The 21,997-nt window shown below is 37.8% G+C and overlaps 1 protein-coding gene across 2 annotated transcripts in view; it reads left to right on the top strand.

The window, feature by feature from the left end:
• LOC149804355 (metalloprotease mig-17-like) overlaps positions 1-20,163 on the top strand; it is a 30,843-nt gene extending 10,680 nt beyond the window's left edge. The window contains exons 4-7 of one of the 2 annotated variants that reach the window (XM_089932584.1): positions 4,564-4,699; positions 13,813-13,923; positions 14,220-14,261; positions 19,963-20,163. In XM_089932584.1, the coding sequence (XP_089788710.1) occupies positions 4,564-4,699; positions 13,813-13,923; positions 14,220-14,261 (289 nt within the window). In that variant the 3' untranslated portion in view covers positions 19,963-20,163. The remainder of the gene's footprint in view (positions 1-4,563; positions 4,700-13,812; positions 13,924-14,219; positions 14,262-19,962) is intronic. The other variant, XR_016413882.1, reaches the window with a different exon arrangement.
• Positions 20,164-21,997: the final 1,834 nt, after the last annotated feature.

Genomic DNA, 21,997 nt, shown 5'->3' with positions numbered 1-21,997 from the left:
GATAGCTGGCCTTATTCAAGTGCAACACGCATAGTTTGTCTGATTATTCCTTTCTTTACTGATCTAAATGCCATATACTCATAGAAAATCTATTTCGGAGAAATATTTAAATTTTTAGCAATGATGGATTATTGGAGCCTAGCATTACGCTCACAAAAACCAGATTGAACCGAGTCTGAACTAATATACTCGCCTTCGTCCAAAACTTGTTACACAGGAAAGTAAATCGTTGTTAAATAAAAGTTCCGATTTTTCTCTTTTTGTTTGAGATTATGTTTGTGCACACAAAATTAATGGAATTTTTAACCGTCTTGGATTTGTTGATGAATTCCACTTCATCGTTGTAAAAACAATCATTGCGTGTTTTCATGCTTATCTCTGTATTCACTGACCAAGAATTTTCGTGTGAGAATGCAACGATTACAAGCTGGCTTTAATATGGCATTGATGCATTAATGTGGTCCCAGCAGTCAGTTTTTATTTCACCCTTGACAAGATTATATTTTAGTGTGTACTATGGCTTGTTAATAACACTCTGACACAGATATTCGTCAACCCGTCCGGACACATATGGGATGCATCAAACTGAATTTCATCTTCAGTTCTCCTTCATATTGATATCGTACATATGAAAAATTCTGAAAGACCGTTGTCTTATTTATTATTACTCCATCCACTATAATAACCGGATATGATAAATAACTACGATCTTCATTCGCGCGCCGTTAAGCTGTGAGACCTTCTTTCACCAAAACAATCTCCTTCACAAAAAGCAATACGACCATTTGTTTATTAAATGTTCTGTTGGTTTTTTTTCTTCCTCTCCTTAACGTGTCAACAGCAATTATATGTATTTTGTAACTGAAGATACTATGGAAGGTTGACTTTGACCCGTTTCATTGAGAGTTTGAAAGAGCGATGTCGAAATCACTTTAAACATTTCTAGTTTGATCCTGGAAAATTACAAGCTCACCCGGTTCGACATCAACAATAGCTCGGCTGGTAGAGTATACACTTCATGGCTAACCTTGTTAGGTTCATACTGACTGCACGTCCGGTTCTTACAACATCGAGTCTGTAAATGTCAACATGCAGTATGTGTACTATCAAACGTACTTTGTAATTCACGATGTAAAATCATCTAGCGTTTACATGGTTTGTGAATGCACAAGCGTATGCAGTACTTTAATAACAACATATCCATGTACGGGACCATTCAGACTAGTGTGTAACAGCGTTTAATAGCATTAGTTGTCCGTATCCTTCACTATGGTGCTACAAACCCGTAAAAGTCAAAATATAAAAGAAGTTTGGGAATCATCGCGCATGCAACCAGATGTAGTCCGAATTCCTTTGGCTCAGAGTGTATCCTGTACAAGGACACATCAGACAAAATTTGATTTTATCAACCCGAGGCCACAATTAAACGCACTGAGTCCAATTATGTTCTGAAGGACAAAAAAAAAAATGGTCGAAGACCTTTTCCATTTATCGAGATGCAATGCGTCCCCCAAACCGTGTTGTACAGTATCATCGCGTATGATTTCCGACGGCTTCTAACGCAGCTGCTTTTCCGGCCGTGGAAGACGCGGCCGCTAACAACTCTGGAATTGATGCTAGGGATTGAAAATATTCCACATCACCATTCATAGTGGTGTCACTGGCCAATGAAAAATTAGGAGGTACCCCGCAGCGGTGATATTGGGCGTAATCACGTCTGTACATTTGTGTCAGCTTCTTATTCTTGCTGAGTTGTCTTGGTATTCAGGAATTATATCATCGAACACAAATATATCCTCTGCACTCAGATCAAAGTCGTTAATGATATCTTTGTGGTATAGTAATCAACAGAAGACGAATTGCTTCTTGACAATGACTGACCCGCTTTCTCAAAATCCTGAGTAAATCATCACAAAGTTGTAGTCTCCCAGTGACGACGTAATCCCGTATAGGCTATCCCATGTTTACAATCAAATGATCTAAGCTGGAACAATGACTAGAGAGCGAACTGACATGGAAACATACGACGATGCATGAAAGGTGTCAATGACGGTGAAATCATCGATTTGTTTTTCCGTGATACCATGTTGACTGTCAGTTATTGTATAGTACACTCGTATACTGGGAATCCAAACTGAGTTGTAACGCCTAATGGTCAAACCGGAATCTTGTGAACTTGTGATTGATGTGGAGCAAGACGTTAACAATTGTGAACCGATGAAACGCGGTTTAAAAATAAAACATCTTTGCAGCGATAATATCGCTGCTGAATTAGTAAAACTAACAGGTATACTGATTACAACATATCCTTATAAAACAAAACCTCTTGCTTCATCCGGGACCTAGATACACTTATTAAGAGCCTGGAACACAGTTTGATGTACATGTTGATTCTAACAACCAACAGAAGCCCGGAGAACAATATATAAACCGTATCGATGCAATTTTTATCGACAATATCTCGAGTACAAAATATCAAATTATATCCTTGTGCCTCAACTTGCATATTTCATCCACGACGTCAACGATAGCACTCCTTAGAGAAAGAATAGCGTAACGAATGATCAGTGAATGAATGTACGCTAAGACTGCAAACAAAGTCCACACATTTAACGTAAAGGAAAAGTTAGCGAGCGTGGCATTTCTACCTATCTGTTGATCGAGCATGGTCAACTAAGCAAGTGCTGTGGCAAAGTTATCTTCCTACAGCAAGAAAAATTTCCCGTGAATGGTTTGACTTTAAAACGGTTAACATAATTCACCGGGCTGATCTTTCGTGTCTTCCACATGACCAGGTACGTGAACTTCAAGGACATGTACGACAGAGTTGCTTGTCCATATACATTTGTGGGAAGTATATACAGGAAGATAAACTACTGATGTCCAAATATTCAGTGAGTAAGCCAGATGTATGTAATCGTATTTACAGACTGTTGACAACATCGCGGATGGTGCAAGTTGACCCATGAAGATTGATACATTTTTAACCGAACATTTGATACGGGTCATGTTGATCATGTTATTATGCATCGAAACTTGGCTACCATTAAGCGATTTAACTGTACACTTGTAGAACGAATATTTGGACATCAGTACGCGCTGAAATTCTTAATGCCTCGTAAAAAAACACGATCTCACGAGTTGGTGACGCGATGTTCATCAGTCTAGGAATTGCTCAACAGTCATGGAATCTACCGTGTCGTTTCCTCATTACAGCATTAATAAGTAATTTCGCAGGTCGCATCTAACAACAGGATAACAAAACCTGATTGGATTTAATCTGCAATTTGTCTAGAACCTAAGAAGCGTTGATCGTAATCTTATAACATTCGAAGTCCTGTTTAATTACATTTTCCTCTGTACCGCAGCAAAATTGTAAAATGTTTTGTCAGGTTCTGGCATGACAGTACCTCGTGGTGCTTCACTTATTTCACAGCAGTTAAATGTCATGCTTGCCAAGATGCTTTGTGTATTACGTACATGCATTTGTTGTTTTCTTGGATATTCTCTACCCTCGTACTTACTGTGTTAGTATACAATTCATGGAAAATCGTACATATACACATGATGGAACAGCGCCTTTGGACCATACAACAATAACACAATATTGTCTGCAAGTTTATATCGATTGACAAATCGGCTGAAGTCATTTTCTCAAACAATACAATAACAGATACGTCAGAATTAAATTGATCAAGCTTAAGTATCTCAGTAACTTGCAGAGGAAATTCAGTGCTACTATATTCAAGTTCACCCATATGATATCGGTGTTATCGAAGTTTGGTCTGTATTGTCAATAGCGAGATGCAACGCGGACAAGAGCGCCCATTCAAATCATCGCGGAAAGGCTTTAACGGGGAAAATATGTGGTTAAGCTTACATGCATCTGCCCAAAATCCATATTAACCCTGCGGTCCTGTAATTTCTAACGTTTCAAGGATCCCTGTAAAAAGGTTTGTTAATTTCCTCATTGATGGTCTCAATGAGTTTAGTAGTGTACAAAACTGAAAGCATTGCCTCAATGAGAAAGTTTTACAGTAGTCATTTACTTTACAATGACCAGAAGGTGCAAATGGTTCAACCCTTGCTACTATTTCATTCACTCTTTGTATTCTTGGAACAACATTGACGTTTTTCGTGTCTTTCTACAATCATAGATGCAGTGGGCCTTTATGCGGATACCACATTTAAGGCATGGTCTACAACCTGGACCAACAATGCATGCGAGCGAATGGGATACACAGTAAACATAACGACATATATTTTGTTATGTATATCGGTATTGTGTTTACTATTTGTCAGTGACTGTGATCATTTATAAACAGCATACGTAGCCAACATATCAAATTAAATAGTCGCCTCCCGGGCTGTGGTTGTAATTCAGCTTTAAGTTGAGATTAATAGCACCCTTTTGATTTTATGATTTATAGGTCAATTTCGTAAGATTAACAAATTGTTACGTACATACGCATGCATATATGTAGGTTGGATGACTAGCAGGTCCATATCCTCGATAAATATCTATCTTTCTAGCAATAAATAAAGTCCATTTATGTGATTCAGAACGTGCTTGACCAATGTGGGTACTATCTACAATATCATGGAATGGAAAACATTTACAAAGAAATTGCCAGGACGGGTGTATTCTCTCAATCAGCAGTGTGAGCTCATTAATGGACACGGATCTTTCTTCTGTGGGGTATGTATGTGAGCTGTCTTTTATTTGGGGTTGAAATAATGACACTCGCTTGTCGATATGAAATGGTATGATATTAACCTGACTAGAAGGGTATAATTTTTCAAAATTATATTAAATCCCTGGACTTTCACTTGCGTGAAAGACAAGTGCTCTTCATCTTCACAACTCGTACTGCTCGAGATGTTGTCCGTTTCAAGAACTAGAGCAGGAATGCAAGAAGCTTTTGTCAGTTTAACTGGGCATTGATTTTAATAATCGTGAAACATGAACAGCGATCGATTACTCACTCACTCACTCATGACAAACACACGCATTGGTACACGACACAAGTCGCTACGTGTAAATGTCTTCCGATATTTAACAAATTTGTGCTTGTCGCGTAAAAAGTAAAAGAACAATAACGATAACTAACCTTCAGGTCTTTTGAACAAATCAAATAAAAATTATTAGCCATACCTGTGTAATGATTACAAATACAGAGCTTAACAAGTTTACTCTCCCTGCAGACCATACAAAAAACCCTGAATTTGGGACTACAACTAAACATTTAAAATAATAATAATTGAATTGTCGTCCTCAAATACCCTTGTTGTATTTAATTTACATCAAAGGGTCTCTTCTGTATCACTCCAACTGTCTACTGCAAAAGAACAGGCCTAAAATCTATAGAAAGATTTCAGTAACTCACAAGCAGTAAACCGTTTGCGAATACACCCACTGGCCTAGCCGGTCGGGCGGTTTTCGGTATCTTGTTAAACGCGTTAGCAGTTGCTGACCTGAGTCTTTCTATGACACCTGTGGCGCCGGTGGGCGATCGAGTGACCATCAAGAGAAGTTGTCCTGAAGAGAATGCCGTTTTCAACTACAAGGCGGTTCCATTCACGGAAAAATTTCTGCCCAGACGCATTTTCTCTCCGAAAATCCTCCTCCGTGGGCCGAAAACCCTTACTCTTGAGGTCACTAATTCTCGCTAGAGTCTTATCAGTCAATTGTTCCCCGTCCACTTGATTTTATTGTAATGTTTAGACGGAAACACCTCCGTTGATGGATGCAGGATAAATTAGTACTTCTCGGACCAAGGATGGTGGGAGTACTAATGTTAGTACTAATAACCGCCACGTGCAACCTGTATCATGTACATGAGTAAGAAAACTGTCTGTAAGAACAACCCTCTGTTAGAGATCAGTTCAGGTTAATCATCCAAACTTCTCCCAATCAAGGGTACAGAGACAGTGGCTGCATGGCAAATGGCTTCCACTACGTCCGGGAACAGCTGTGATAAACGCGAGAGACCGTCGGCGTCAGCGTTATTTTTTTCCAGCTCTATACATGACGGAAAAAATGTAATTGCTGGAGCCGCAACCCATCTATGCCCTATAGCATCAAGTTTTGCCGTCGACAGGAAGTAATGTTAACGGGTTGCTGTCCGTAAAAACCTCAAAGGAAGAACCTAAGAGATAGTCGTGGAATTTATTTGTTGTGTCCAATTTCAACGTCAAACAATCGAGCTTGTGAACTGGATAGCGTCGTTCACTGGGTCTCAATTCACGACTCACGTAGGCAATTACTCTTTTCACGTCCTCTTGCTCTTGATATAGGACCGAGCCTGAACCAGAGCCACCAGCATCCGTATGCACAATTAATGGTTTAGTACATTCGGCTAATGCTAAGATAGGGTAGAGGTCAACTTGTCTTTAAGAGTTGTAAAGGAGGTTTATTGGGCAGTGCCCCAAGTCCAAGGAGCTGCTTGTTTGTTTTTGGTTCTTATTCTTTCGAGACGCATTGTTCGTGTCATGGCCCTCTAATAGAGCGTTTAATGGTTATGCTGTCGGCGAGATCCTCTCGATAAAGCGGCGATAGTATCCTGCGAACCCTAAAAAGTGACGTAGCTTCTTAATGTTTTTAGGTTTTCGCCAAGTCCTAATGGCAGAGGTTTTCTCCAGATCGGTCTTTATTACCTCCCTCAGATATAATATGGTCCAGATAAACGACTGAGGACATGGAGGGTTTGAGCTTAAGACCGTGCTGATGTAAGAGTGCGAACGCTGCCTCTAAACGTTCCATGTGCTTGTCGAACGTCCTGGAGAAAATGAGAATATCATCTATGAACATTAGGCATTCTTTGAAGTGCATTTCTCCCATGCATTTCTCCATAAGACGCTGTAAAGTATCCCAGCGTTGCACAGACTGAAACTCATGCGGTTCGCCTCATAAAAGCCGAGCGGACCCACCGAGACGACTGTATATTGCTTGTGTTCTTCTTCCATGTCAAATTGCCAATAGCCTGACCTTAGGTCCAGCTTGAAAAAGAACTTGGTTCCTTGCAAGACTTCGACGGTATCATGAAACCGTGGAAGCATATAAACATCCTTTCGGGTCTTTGCATTGATGGTCCTGTAGTCTATACAGAAACGTAGGCTGTTATCACGTTTCCAGACCAACACAACATTAGAGAAGCAAGGTCTTTCAGATTAACTAATTGCACCAGCATCTAACATTTCCTTAATATGCTGACGCACCTCCTCATACATTCCCAGGGGTATTCTCCTGTATGGCTGCCTGAACGGCTTATCGTCGTCAAGCACTATCTTATGTTTGATGAGACCAGTCTTTCCCAAGTCTTTGGGCCCCTTTGAAAATATGCAATCCCATTTGCCGAATACTTGCCTGAGTCTATCCAGTTGCTCTTGTGTCAGATTTTCAATATCAATCTTAACCTTCAAATCTTCCAGAGAAGAATGTTCACTGTTTTTTGGACATGTCGTGGGTAAACTCAGAAGCTACGTTGTCAACAACTTTGACTTCACTTATAAGACATATATCCGATTTGGGTCTTAATGTCACACATTTGGCGGACATATTGTAAGTCTAACCTGAACCTTGGAATATGACCCTTTTTGATCAACCCTGCTCACCCTTGGACAGACTGTAACCTGTTTAGGGTTTCCAAGTTCTCTGTAACCGCTTCTGCTAAATGAGCATCAGCACTGCAGGCCATGCCTTTGATAGTAATGGTTTTATACGGCGCAACGTTGACGGTATGAATATTGGTAGATCTTACACTCAGTGCTATCAGTAACAAGTTTCCATGTATCTGGAATTCTGTCTGTGGTAGGATTATCAGTCATGTAATCCCTACACAAACGAACGACATTCGTCCCAATAACGAAAGGACAGGTACGGTTGGAATCTGTATCTGATACAACTAAATTGGGACACTCAGATAAAAACGGCATTAAATAGGATACTAAATGTATCCCAGATAACTCAGAAAAGAGCCGTCTGCAATAGTCATCTTGAGACCCTGCGATTCAAGAGAGTGAAGCACTGGCTTATCACCAACTGGCAAATAAAAAATATTTGATACGGTAGTCACCATGGGCCCACTATCAATAAGGGCAGTGACTGGAACATTGCTTAGATAAACAATGCTAGTGTCTAAAGAACCAACCAAGCGCTGAAATAGCGTATTCTAGCCTTTAGGATAGTTACCGGCCCACGTATGGCCATCTACAGAGGCGGTTACTCTTTTAACTGCTGAACTCATCTTCCATAGTCACGTCCTCGGTTGCCGTTATCTCGGTGACCGTTCCCCCCTATTTCCTCGGTACTTGTCGTGGCCCCTATTGCTATAGTGGCTTCGGTTGTTATCGCCGTCGTTTTGGGCCTGTCTGTTACTGTTATCCCGCCTTTTGTTAATTCAAGTCAGTCCTCTGAGGAGTACTGACTATTCATGCAGCTGTTTTGCAAGAGCGTTGATTTGAGATTATAGTCTCTCCTCTGTTTGATGGATCCTTCAGTCGAAATCTCTCTCCGCTTTCTACCATAGGCTGGTGGTGTACTTTCCGTGGGGGGGGGGGCGGGAATGGGCCAGCAAAATTCGGCAAGTCCATCTGATTGTCTTTCTTTCTTTACATTTATATTTCAATCAAGACTTTCCTTCGATTACAGTTACAGCACATTGAACCACACACACACACACACACACACACACACATATATATATATATATATATAAGAATCGGGAATGACTGTGTAGATAGAAGATAAATAATTACTAGGTCGCCATGCGAGTGTGTCTGCTGCGCAGGAGTGGATATAAATAACACCGACTGAGTAGAATCGTTTATGTTGATTTGATCTTAGACGTGATAGAGTATGGACTGGTGTGTGCAGGCAAGGCAAGGAGTGTCATTTATCCGGTGGACCTGGGTTAGAATCTTCACAGTATATGATTTAATCATTCTCTAACCTGTATGATATATAGCAAAATTGGCAGGAAGTTTTGGCAAACATCTACGACCCAAGCCTGCTAATATAAATTGCTATCACTGCAAAAACCATTGAAGACCTGCCACATATATTCAATAGCTGCTCAAAATATCAGGTAGCTAGAATGGAATTTCAGAAAGCCCCCTCCCCCCATTAGAATCCCTACCACTTAACCAGATTTCCTTTAGAATAACAACCCCAACGTAAATCTGACCTACCAAAACATACTTAAATTCCTGGACACATCCAAGCTAAAAGAAAAAATATATAAAACACCCTAAAAACATAAAATAAAACAACCCGACCTCACTTGAAAATAAATTTCCACTAGCAGATGGGCACCCTTGACATGTCTTGGGGGACCTAAGTACTCAGCAAGGGTGTCCCTCTAGCTTACAAATAACAACCTGTAAAACATACATAACCCACCCAAATACTCTTTAAAACCAGATTAATATACATAGACCGACAGGCGCTTTTGATACGTCCCTAGAGACTTGACCAGTCAACAAAGGTTCTCGTCTTCTTAAATCCCAAATATATCCTTAAAAATAAACTAAAATAATATTTGTATTTAATACAAAAAACAAAAAACAATCTTCTCTGCTCTCTACCTAGCCCTAACATGAAAGACAGCCAAGGTAATACTGCGGCCTACTTCTGTGATACAGACCATACTAACACTAAAACAGCACCGAGTTTTCCATCAAATTCAACCTAGCTCATCTCTTCGAACAATTTCGGACACAAGAACAAAAACTCAAAATTCGTGCAAGTACATCCATTTAAACCAGTACCCTGGACTGAGCGGACTCCTGCCTGCAGATGGTCGCCTGCCTTCCTGGTCACTTACTCTCTTGCCTCAGTCGGACACAAATAAGCGTGCAACGCGCGCATGAAACGCCTAACATAAATAAAAACAAAAATAAATGAGTGGCGAGTGGCACTATGGTGTCAGAATCCTTACACAATTATATCAAGAGGCCTACAAGAACTACCCAGTCCAGCAGCTAGTAGAAGCAGCTAACTACATTTCTACGCTATACAGCTACCATTTCCCCGAAATTACCTAAGAGGAAAAAGGACTGCGGACAATTGTAAACAAGCAGAAGAAAAAACGGGGAACTTTTGCTTAAAAAGCCCTACTAAGGGCTACCAATATTGTCTCTTATCCAGGGAACCATTTAGGCTTGGTATCCCGTTTCGATAAACCTATTATTTACACTAACTTGATCATTCAATCCACTGCTTCAAACGTCAAACCTTTTATGTCCTAACCGTGATCAAACTTTTTATATGTCAATCAGACATATTATTTATAAACAAATTTGTAGAGCATCTACAAAGCACACTATGTACTAGAATTTTTACAACTGTTAAGACGTAGGAAAATTTTACAACTTGTTTTGATTTGACCCAATTGTGCAGGTGACTAACACATAATTGGCATTTTTTATTGTCCATTAGTACAACTAGACTAAATTTAACTAAGTACAGGCTGGCGTTCTTGGGAGTGCACGACATCCATGGTTGGCTTGCCGAGTTCCTTGCCCTCTTGCCTCTCTCGGACATCGTTTAACGGCGGAGATGTGGAACAATTTCCACCCGCCTAAAGCCATGTGTCCCGATGTGACGTCATTGTTGTGACCAATCGCAACGGGCGTTACATACTGTTTGGGTCGACACCTAGTACATGTCAATAACGGACTGAAATCAACTCCTTGTTAACATGAGTGTGTTTTGGGTCCATTCCCACTCATGAAAGCCCTTCATTCAGGTCGTTAGGGACATATAGTCCTACGAACTGACGGATAAATTAGCAGTGCTCCGTGAGCACATAGACTTCCTAGGGGATGTGGCACTAATTCCTTCCCCCAGGAACATTTAGCATCCCGCTGTGCGGGAATAAACCCGTCGCACGTGCGCTTTTGAGGGCAGGCGACGTAAATCCAAGTACAGTAATACCTCGAACATTAGCGAGTTTAGGTTCCAGAACCAATCGCGGATCAGGAGGAATCGCGAATGTTTGGTACGAGACACTAAAAATGCTAATAAATGCTTATTTCTAGGGTTTAAACCCTAAATATGACCCAAATCATGCTCCCAAAGCACTTTAATTTCATTTAAAAGTTAGCTTAATACATTACCCTTAAAAAGAGAAATAAATGGTTGACGTAAAAATAGAGTAATGGGTATTTGCCACACTAGTACGGTATACTTATATTACTCCTATACTGACTCATTGGCTGCCGTTTTTTTTTGCACTCACAGTAAAGTAAAACCAAGTAACGAATGGGACTGTAAACTTAATGACTGACGTTTTCTTTGTCATTGTCAGGAAGGTGCTTTCATTCACGCCATATTGGTGTCCTACGCTTGTAGCAGTCTTGCCAGATTTCAATAAATCTAAAACTTTTACTTTTTCCTCTTGTGTCATCACCTTCTTCTGACGCTTAGGAACACTGCTAGGAACGTTTAGGCATCTTGAGGGTTTTTAGAATTAAGTAAAAACCAAGGAAAAAAGCACTGAAAACACTTACTAGTGACAGTACGTACACAAAGCATCCTAGCTACAAGCCAATCAGCAACGAGGAAAGCTGGTACCCTGCTGTGTGATTGGCTTCTTCCAACCCTTCCAGCAGTTAGTTAGGATCCAATGAAAATTTCGCGAATCCGTGAATTCGCGAATCCAGAAACGCGAATGCACGAGGTATTACTGTAATCAATCAATCAATCAGTCAAGCAAGCAAGCATGGTGACATGAATAGACTAATAAAGGAAAATTATTGGATTCATAAGTTAGTGATTTGTATCCTAATGACCTTAATGCCAATGCACTATATGAAACTGTATAAATTTTTTTTAAATTGATATATTGTATATCTTTTATAACAATATAGTTATATGTATGACTGTTTGTCTCTATTTTATTCTATTATTTTACTGATTCGGGTTTCATTAGAGACTCGTGTATCTTTTAGATCCTGTCATACATATATAATTTTTATGACGATGCATATCATTTTTTGACGTTACGTAATTGTTATTTTAAAATAAAAGACGTCATCCGTTTTCTTTCAAAACATTTCGTGCCTGAAGAAGCATAAATGCGAAACTAGTTGCACAGAATTTTCGACGTTTGTGTTGTTTTTCATCCCAATTTCCTTATATGAGAATTCCCTCCTAGTGGTTGGGTGACGTTATGTTGGTGGCAGGCAAGCAAGTTTTATCCTGGTGCTTTATCAATAAATGCCAATTCAGCAGTCTTACTCATTGCCACCTTGCAGATTGTTCTTGATTTCTTCAGAGCACGGAGTTTCTTCCATACCAACTAAACAGAAAACTCTGCTTCCAAGTTCAAATTTGAAAAGTCCAAGCAATCCATACCCTGCCCTTACATGTGTGTATCAGTTCTGCATACTTGGTGAACTTTCATTGATCAGCCGCTTTACTTGTGTCCCCCTAATGAACGTTCTACTCAGTGCCCAACAGCTTTTTCCTAGACTCGGAACAAATTACTACACCTGGACAAAGAGACATCTGGAAAAATTTAAGAAAGAGAGTTTTTATCTAAAGGTCCACTTGCATCTCCCAAATAGTTGGGCGTGGTTTATTCTCAGTAGGGAAGTGTTATATGTTTCTCGTTCTACGACAAAGTTGATGACTATTGGCCTAGTAATTAGCACTGGTCATTTTCATGCTCTCCCTCTACAATATGTTTGCTAGATCTCTCAGAACCATGTCATATTTCAATCTTGTATTATTGCAGTACGCTTCCATTTTCACCACAGAGAGAATATGCAGGATTTCCAATCTCTGCAAGTGTGCTGGAGATGGCAAGAGATTATTCACTGATACGATGCCGTGAATCTTAACTGGAGGTTGCTGTGATATCTCCTGACATAAAAACTCTGATGTATGGTAATAGTCAATACTGAATTCATACAGCTTGTGTGGCATTAAATCATAGGCAATGCAAAATTCGATCATAACAATTGTCACCCTGCAATCAAGAATCCTGACTTCTTTCATCATTTGACGTCTAACGCGATGCAACCATAACTTCCTTGGACTCCAACCTACTGCACTCATGCATCGATTAAAGCACTGCGCATCATGTACTTGGCTATTCTTCTTGCCACGTAAAAGAATATATTTCCATCATCACACATTAGTGATATCATATGTAAATGACTGATGGCACTGGCGTCTTCATCTGGTACAAAGCATCGTTATGTTTACTACCAAAAGACCAGAGTGTTACCATTCATTCGTACCACCCGCTTAATTTCCCACAGACGTCTAAGCTACATAGAGTACATAATCTAAGCCTTGTAGCAAGTCCCAGGTAATCTCTTATGTTTCTAGAACAACGGATGGTAGCCCTACTCGTAGGATCACCAACCAATCATCTTTTTTTCTGAGACGGTCAGAATGCGTTTCTTTAAGGAACTATTTCTCGATAATGTAACAAACCCACGCATAGGTGTTGGATATCTTTTGCCCATGTTTGTGATGAAGATATTTCAAATGATCTTGGTGTTTGTGAATAATAAACGCTAAAATGTAGATAAACAGAAGGGAGTAAATAAAGAAATAAATTAGCATTGTGATGCCATGCGATTTTGTGCATACCATATATACACCTCTTAAACAATCTCGCACATCCCCCACACCACGGTCAGCCATGTTTTGTTCACGGAATAGAGACTAACAATAAAAGAACAGAGACTAAATTTGTCACCATCTGAAATCTAATGTGGTTCAACAGTGGTTCAAATATTTGAGGTGATTAGTTAAATGATATACCCAGAGCAATTTTACCTTTTTTCTTGTTTCAGAACGAGACTCACGATATTTGTCACTTCATGAAATGTACGGATCCGTTTACGAAAATATGCCTACATCAATATTTCAGTGCAAATAGCGGAACAAAATGTGGAAACAAAAAGGTACTCTCTCTCTCTCCAGAAATATGACTGGTTTCCAATGTTATATAGAGCTCGTTGATCAGATGATCTTTTCTAAGAAAACTACGTAACATAAGTCATATATGTTCTTGTTCTTTATAATTAAATGTTTTAAATTATAGAGTTAAGTGTAATTATGTGGAAATTATTCCTATTAACATCTAAATGATGCACAATTTTCATTTCGTTTTTCTTACACACACACACACACACACACACACACACACACACACACACACACACATATATATATATATATATATAACATTCTATTCTAGTGGTGCAAAGAAGGACTGTGTGTTTCAAAAGCTTCGAAATAGGTGAGTACATTCCATAGGGTTGGAGCCACTTTGCTACAGTTGTTTGCCTGAAATACGAAATCATAAGGATGCAGATTTGAATAGTGCTCAAATTCGACCGTGACGGGGTATCCCTTTGCAATAAAGCTGTTGCATTATATAAACCTTGATGTCAACATGCTCTTTTAATAACAGTTGAAATAAACCAGACCTTATGAATTATTTACAAATTAAACATTAACTTCTAATCGAAATCTTATTTAGTGAACTTTACAGTTGAAAGTCCTCTCGAGTGCGATTATAATTAGAACGATGGTAGTGATGATGGTGACTTGTTTTATGAAACGAAAAAGTACGAAATGAAAACTTCGCCCCGATCATTTATGAAGTCAGTGACCGTATGTTAAAGCAATCGATGTACTGAGCCAGTTTCAATCGCGCTGTTCCAAGTACCAATGTGGAAAATCTTCAGGACTTTCATGGCATTTTATAGTATACAATATTTCAAATAACAGAGCATATTTAAACATCTGTATGGATTCGACTCATCTACAATATCATCAAACATTTATGTTTCATGAATATCCGTCAATGATATATTCTTAATAATGTACACAGAAAATCTTATATATCACTATTGTTACGACTCTATGGTCAGAAACAAAAAAACGGAACCATCAACAATAGTAAAAGTCAACAAATAATTTATTTCCCTAGAATAAAAAGTGAAATAGTAAAAGAAACGTACAGTATTGTGAATTAAATTCCATATAGTCATTATAGATTACTGCATTTATATGGGAAAATATGAACGAATTTTTCAAATGGAAATACTGCACGACCTTGAGAGTGCAGTATATCCTTCCAACAAAACGAGTTCATATTTTCGCATACAAATGCAGTAACCTTTTATTATATGCTCATTTTTGTATTCTACCTAATGTTTAATTATATTAACAAAATACACTACAAGAAACAAAGTAACTGAATGTATGCCGTATTCCAAACTAAATGCACAAGCGCAGATTCATCATTAGACAACAACAACATTATTATTGCGCACATAACTCCGCCGAGATAAATTTGAACTTAGTCGCGCGCTCGACATAACTTTCGAAAGATAATGGCGTGTCTAGTTAAAACTGAAATTTGGAGTCATATTGTGAATGAATGCGCATTGCAACAACTTTTCCATTTGATCTGTTTGAACAGATTTTGTTATTTTTTTCGATTCTACGAAATTTCGTGATTATAGACTGGATTTATATGCAACAATTCCACATGAAATACATGTGATTGACGAAGCGAGGGAGAAGCGTGTTGACATCTGCAAATGTGTTTCTGTTTCTGTCACTGAATGTTTGAAATCATAATGTGGAAAAATATGAAGTCTTTCAATTGTAATTATCAAAAAGACGCTATGGAATTTAATGCTTTTTTCATTTTGAGTACAGTAAGGAGGATGTAATTGCACTTATATTCGAAATTACAGTAAAATTTCAAAATGTGTAATCAAGATTGAGAACCTATGACATGGCTCGTGTAATTCGGATTTACAGAACTAAGAAAGTACATTTAGAGGAAATTCAGGATGTAAAACAGTACGTATATTTTTTTGCCATTCTTATCACCAGCTAAAGAAGACATTATATGCCTTGAAACTTGTATGTTATTTGTAAGGACCCTTTCTTGCGTCTGTTGTATAGCTAGCCTAAATCCGAAACATTGTGTCAAAAAAGTTAACGCGGAGTGTGCCAAACCATTTGGTATCTGACAGTCCACGAAACATCTGCTTTACTTCGTTAAACAACCACAACGTAAAGAGCCTACTACGCGATTGTACATGATTTGTTTACAAATTAAAAGTGCTGGCGTCTGCGTCAATTGTTTGTTTACAATAGAAAATAGTTCCTTTATGCATGTGAATGCATAATGTGTATTTGCACGCGAGTTCAGTATCGGGTAATATTGCACGATTCTGACAATATAAAGTTAACGGAGAAACAAATGAGCATATAATAATTATAGGTTACTGCATTTGTATGGGAAAACATGAACGAATTTTTTTTTGATGAAATACTGCACGACCTTGGGAGTGCAGTATATCCATCCGACAAAACGAGTTCATGTTTTCCCATAAAAATGCAGTAACCTTTTTATTATATGCTCATTTTCTTATTCTACCTAGGCTTAATTATATAAACAAACTACACAACGAGAAACAACGTAATTGAATGTATGCCGTTTTGCAAACTAAATACACAAGCGGAGATTCCTCATTACACAACAACAACGTTATTGGTGCGCACATAACTCCGCCCAAGTAAAGTTGAACTTGTCGTGCGCTAGACATACGTGTCGAAAGAAAATAGCGTTTTTGTCTACTTAAAATTGAATGTTGGAGTCATATTATGTATGAATGCGCATTGCAACAAGTTTTTCATTTGATCTGTAATGAATAGATTTTGGTATTTTTGTCGATTCCACGAAATTTCGTGATTATAGACTGGATTTATTATGTATCAATTCCACATGAAATACATCGGATTGAAGCAGCGCGGGAGAAGCGTGTTTCCATCTGCAAATGTGTTTGTTCTGTCACTGACTATTTAAAATCATAATGAGGGGAAAATATGAAGTGTTTCATTTGCAATTATCAAAAAGACGCTAATGAATTTAATGTCTATTTCATTTTGAGTGCAGTAAGAAGGATGTAATTGCATTTGGAATATAGTCGAATTTACAGTACAATTTCGAAATGTGTAAACAAGCTTGAGAACTCATGGCATAGTTCATGTAATTCGGATTTGCAGAACTAAGAAAGTAGATTTTGAGGAAATTTAGGATGTAAAACTATAAGTATATTTTTGGCCATTCCTATTACCAGCTAAAGGAGACAGAGTATGCCTTTATAACTTGCATGTTATTTGTAGGTACCAAGCAGTTTTATGAAATATGGCGTCTATCGCCAAATGCCGAACCATTGTATCAAAAGAGTTAACGCGGAATGTAGCAAAGCAGCTGGTATGTGGCACTCCACGAAACATCTGCTTTAGTCCATTCAGAAACAAATTTAATCAAACAACGTAAAATATCTGCTATACGAGAGTACATGATTTGTTTACAAAGTAGTTCCTAATGCATTATTGGGCACACGTGTCCTGCGCGTGAGTGCAATATGAAAGTGTGCAATATCGTAAAACACTGAACGATTCTGACAATGTAAAGTTAGCGGAGAAAAAATTGAGCATAAAATAATTAAAGTTATTGATATAATTTAAGTCATTACTTTATTTTCAATTGCATAAGGACCATACTACTTAGCCTGAAGTTAATTTATTGGTATAGGCAATAGCTATATCGCCAAGCCCAGGCCTCGTTTCGAAGTATATCTATCATACCATATTTTCACTTTTGAATGAGTAAACAGAACATTAGTTCTTTCTACTTCACAAGCCTTGGACACATTATTTTTGAAGTCTGATACATAGTCATAGAGATTACGCATTAAATCATCATTTGAAAGTTTTTCCTTTCATAACTTCTATGGTAGAAGGACAGTGTCCAAAAACTATTTCAAAAGTACTAAAACCCAATGATTCTTGATCATAATTTCTACCATCAAATGAACACGCTCATCCCATTCTTTTCAACTATAAAATCAGCAAGACCTAATCGTATTCTTAAATAAGAATGATGGAATCTTTGCAAACCCAGTTGACTTTTAGAATAATAATCAAGGGACTTAAACTGTCTGATGCATAATTCATGCATAACGTGTTGAAACATTCCAGGCAAAACATCTGAGACTTAATCAGATTGGACAGTTTTGAGAAGGCCATAAATTATAAGAACAATTTTATCAAAGCTCTACTATTGTTTCAGTTTTAATATCCTTCGAAGGAATTGCTTCTAGAAATCGTGTGGACTCCAATTATGGTCAACATGTGTAGGTTGCCTGACGTGGTCTCAGGTAAGGGGCCGGCACAATATATCATTATTCCGCTAAATGGTTAATCAAATTAAGGAAGAGATTGCAGATGAGCCAAATATATCCTCTGCTTTGCTTTTCCCATCATTTGACAAGTGTGGCAAAATCTAAAGTATTTAGAATTATCACTTTTAAAATTCGGCCAAAAAAAACGATTAAAGATCTTGTGATAAGTCTTATTGACTCCCGAAGGACCGGACAAGGAAATTTCGTGGGCTCGGCTAAGACGTTCCTGTTGATATGTCTTTTGAAAAACAATGTTATAACACTTACCAATTGTCACTGGAGGGTACACCAGATGATCTCCAGTTTCTCCTAAAGAAACCGTGTTTTAAAACATTAACAACCTGGTAATTGTGTGGCTTAAGTTTCGCAAAGAGCCATATGAAACAAACGGGAGATCTCGTGATCTTGCTCGTTTGCGATACCGAATGATTGTCTTTTGGCACCTTGATTAGAATATAAAGTGTGGGTAGTAAACATAAGATCACTGAGATTAATACATCTTGATTTATAAATCAAATAACCAAAATAGACGCAATTCGTGAATTCTGCAATTAATATGATCCATCTGAAGTTACCTTAATCTTCATCAATCTTTTTGGCTGAGCATTTCGTAACAAATAGTCCTTCTTGATCGCAGCCAAATTCAACATGGGCTTGTACAGTGTTTTTACAATTCCTTAACCTTTGTCCATCTACCTCAGGTACCATCTTATATCCTCTGAGAATGTATTCGTCGTAGTCAGAACTTACCTGCACTAACAGAGAAGTGCAGAATTCACGAGCTTTGGCAAAACGTACACTGTGTGCCCTGCCTGCCAGTTGTAATTCGCTAAATTCAGTTTAATTTCCCTCTTTCTGCCTGCATTTCCATTTCTCTCTCGCATCTTTTTCTTCTCCTTCTTCTTCTTTCTCTCAGTGAATTTCATTTCCTTCTCTTTTCTCTCTTTTAGATTTTCCATTTCCATCATTTAGTTTTGAAATTGGGCCTTTCTTAACTCTCATTCCATATTGGGTGTTTAAAGTGTAATTCGTTTGATTTCCTATCTATCAGAGCCAGACACAAACTTACTAATTAAACCCACAGTACATTTTTCAAAATTTCTTTCCTAACAAATACTGGACCAAAATATTTTTTCTTGCTTCGTTAACGGCGCCAGCTCTTCAGAAAGTTCATAATGTCTGGCAAGCTTAAACAACTCGCACTTTTTCAAGGATTATAACCCTTCCTGGAGAGCGTTTAGAAAGAAATTATCAACTTTAGATAACATTGTGAAAGTTAACATGTTACACTAAAGATGTCTCAAACATGTGAACTTAAAATGCAAAATACCAGGGACTCTAAGAAAAATTTATTAAAAAAACTAATCATAGTTTACTAACAAGACAAAGAGCATATATGCACCACTGCTCTTTCCTCAATAATAAAGGTCAAATACACAAAATAAATTAAATATGCGTGACACAGTTTATTGCATTTATGAATAATTGTTGCCATATTGACTTAATATCCGAAGCATGATGTTTTGATAGAGTTGCTCCATAAGAAGTACATGGGACGTTGTATATTGTTACCTTCGATTTTCCGCCTGTTTATCTATACATTCTTCATCTCATCTTGTTTATATTTTGCGTCATTTTAGATCATTTTATCAGGCACTGGTATAGAGATGTGTTGTGTGTTCCATTCGACCCTACTTTGTAAAATCTTTACCATCTCTCCCACAGAATGTGGTTTCCATCAGGTCTTCAAGGACAACGACGAACCTAATAGGCATTTCTTCCAAAGAGCCCGGCTTTTTGCAGCAAGAAACAGAACTTCAACAAGACCGAGATATATTTTGAGTCCGTTTTTCCTCAAGTTTTGAAATATGACAACAACTTAAGAAATCAATTATAATTTTGAAAAAAATGTTATCTTAACAGTTACTTGGTTACTTTCCCTGTGTGTTTTTCGTGTATGTGTGTATGTGTATCAATTTGTGTTGGGTAAGTGGGTGTTCTTCAATGTTCGTTCATGTTTATCATAAACGGCTGGAAGATTATTACAGTAAACCGAATGTTATGCCTATAATGTGTTGCTGAGAAACATCACGTGTATCGAATTCGCGCTACTCGATGTGAATTTTTACATAAGAAGTCTTACAAGCATGGAGTGCTGCATCCCAAAGACCTAAAATTGATCATACCAAAGGTAGTAAACTAACCAGTTTAACGGTCAATATTTTATTTATTATGTTATCAAAAAGAGTAAACATTTTTCAGTTACAATATATTAAATGCACATAAAATACAAAATGGTCAAGAACCTGCAATCCATTAATCAACAGGAAGCTGAGTCTTCGTGAATAAACGCGAATAATGAGTGTCATGGTACGTGTTCCTTAGCGTTTGTGTTAAGATTAATCCACGTAAATTCGAGACTCGGGTGAAATGAATATGCGTAAATCAGGTCTTTTGCAGTATAGTGAAACTTTTTTTATGTTAAAGATTCATTAGGGAGGAACATGGCTGTGCTGATCATGTTAAAATACTTGTTTATAGCAAGATTACAATCGTATCATGTTTTGTGTTTATTTAGTTAATTGTTCTCTGTGTACGGTATTTTCACCTTAGCTCAGTAGACAGAGTGAATACAAAATTAATCAGCAGTATCGAGATAGAATCGTATCGGGGTTCCTTTTCTGTTTATTTACATTTAATCTATGATGTTTAACTTACGGTACAATGCTATAAGATGCATCCTGCTATGTTGAGTTAGTTTGTGAACGAAATATTACAGAACAAAGATAACGAGAACCATGCCTTTTCTGACACGCCTCGGTGGTTCCAAACTAGTATAAACAGAGTTATGAATATATGATAACTCCTATTTCTTGATTCCACACAACCGTTTATTGAAAGCAAATGGTGAAAGACGCAGGCATGATCCCTATGAGACTATACAATTTTAGAAAGCAAACGGAGAATTTTTCTAAAAACAAAACCAAATAGTAACTGTCATAGAGGCTATCTGGCCTACATTAAAACTTTTCAGATAGTTCAATATTATTCCCATGGGCTAACAACCATGAACAATAAAGAAACTAATATATCCGCTGAAAAATTCAAATTCCCACTCTAATTGCCAATCTAGATGCACACTACTTGCAAAACCAGCTATGTGGCAATGGCAATAGTATGCAACTTTAACAGTTACAATTTATTAAATATCGTATCCCTTCACACGAACTTTTATGGACAAAATTTTGTTTAAAATGTTGGCGGGTTTCTAAGCCATAATGACCATTCAGAGTTAGCTCACATGTTTTCAAATGAACAAAATGCAGGAAAGCTCCTGGACCAAACTGTATTTTCCTGATTGTGCATTAAGAGAGAGCAAAATTATGAAAACTTTCCAGCACATAACAATGCCTCAAAACTACACAATGCTAGAATATACCATCGCAATTTTCGCGGCGAAATTTTCATAGTTTACTATGAATAATTAGTGTATACAGATGTGTGTCTTGATTCTTCGTATGACTCCGATTGTATTTCCAAAAAACATCGCCATAAATCGTCATCAGAACTTCAGTGCCAGTCTTTCACATTGAAATGGTGAGTACAACACATTTAAAATTTGCTTTGTGTGTTAGTCCACAACACAGTAAGCATTTGCTTATTGTTTATATTACATATCAATGTTGTGTATTTTAACTGGATTGCCTACAATCGTACTGAGTGTTTATTTGGGCATTGTAAGGATCGTTAACTAACAACG

Source organism: Sinohyriopsis cumingii, chromosome 2 (assembly GCF_028554795.1).
Source record: "Sinohyriopsis cumingii isolate HCF-2022 chromosome 2, ASM2855479v2, whole genome shotgun sequence".
Taxonomy (NCBI): domain Eukaryota; kingdom Metazoa; phylum Mollusca; class Bivalvia; order Unionida; family Unionidae; genus Sinohyriopsis; species Sinohyriopsis cumingii.
The sequence above is the reverse complement of the archived record's forward strand: the minus strand, read 5'-3'. Positions and strand labels throughout refer to the sequence as shown.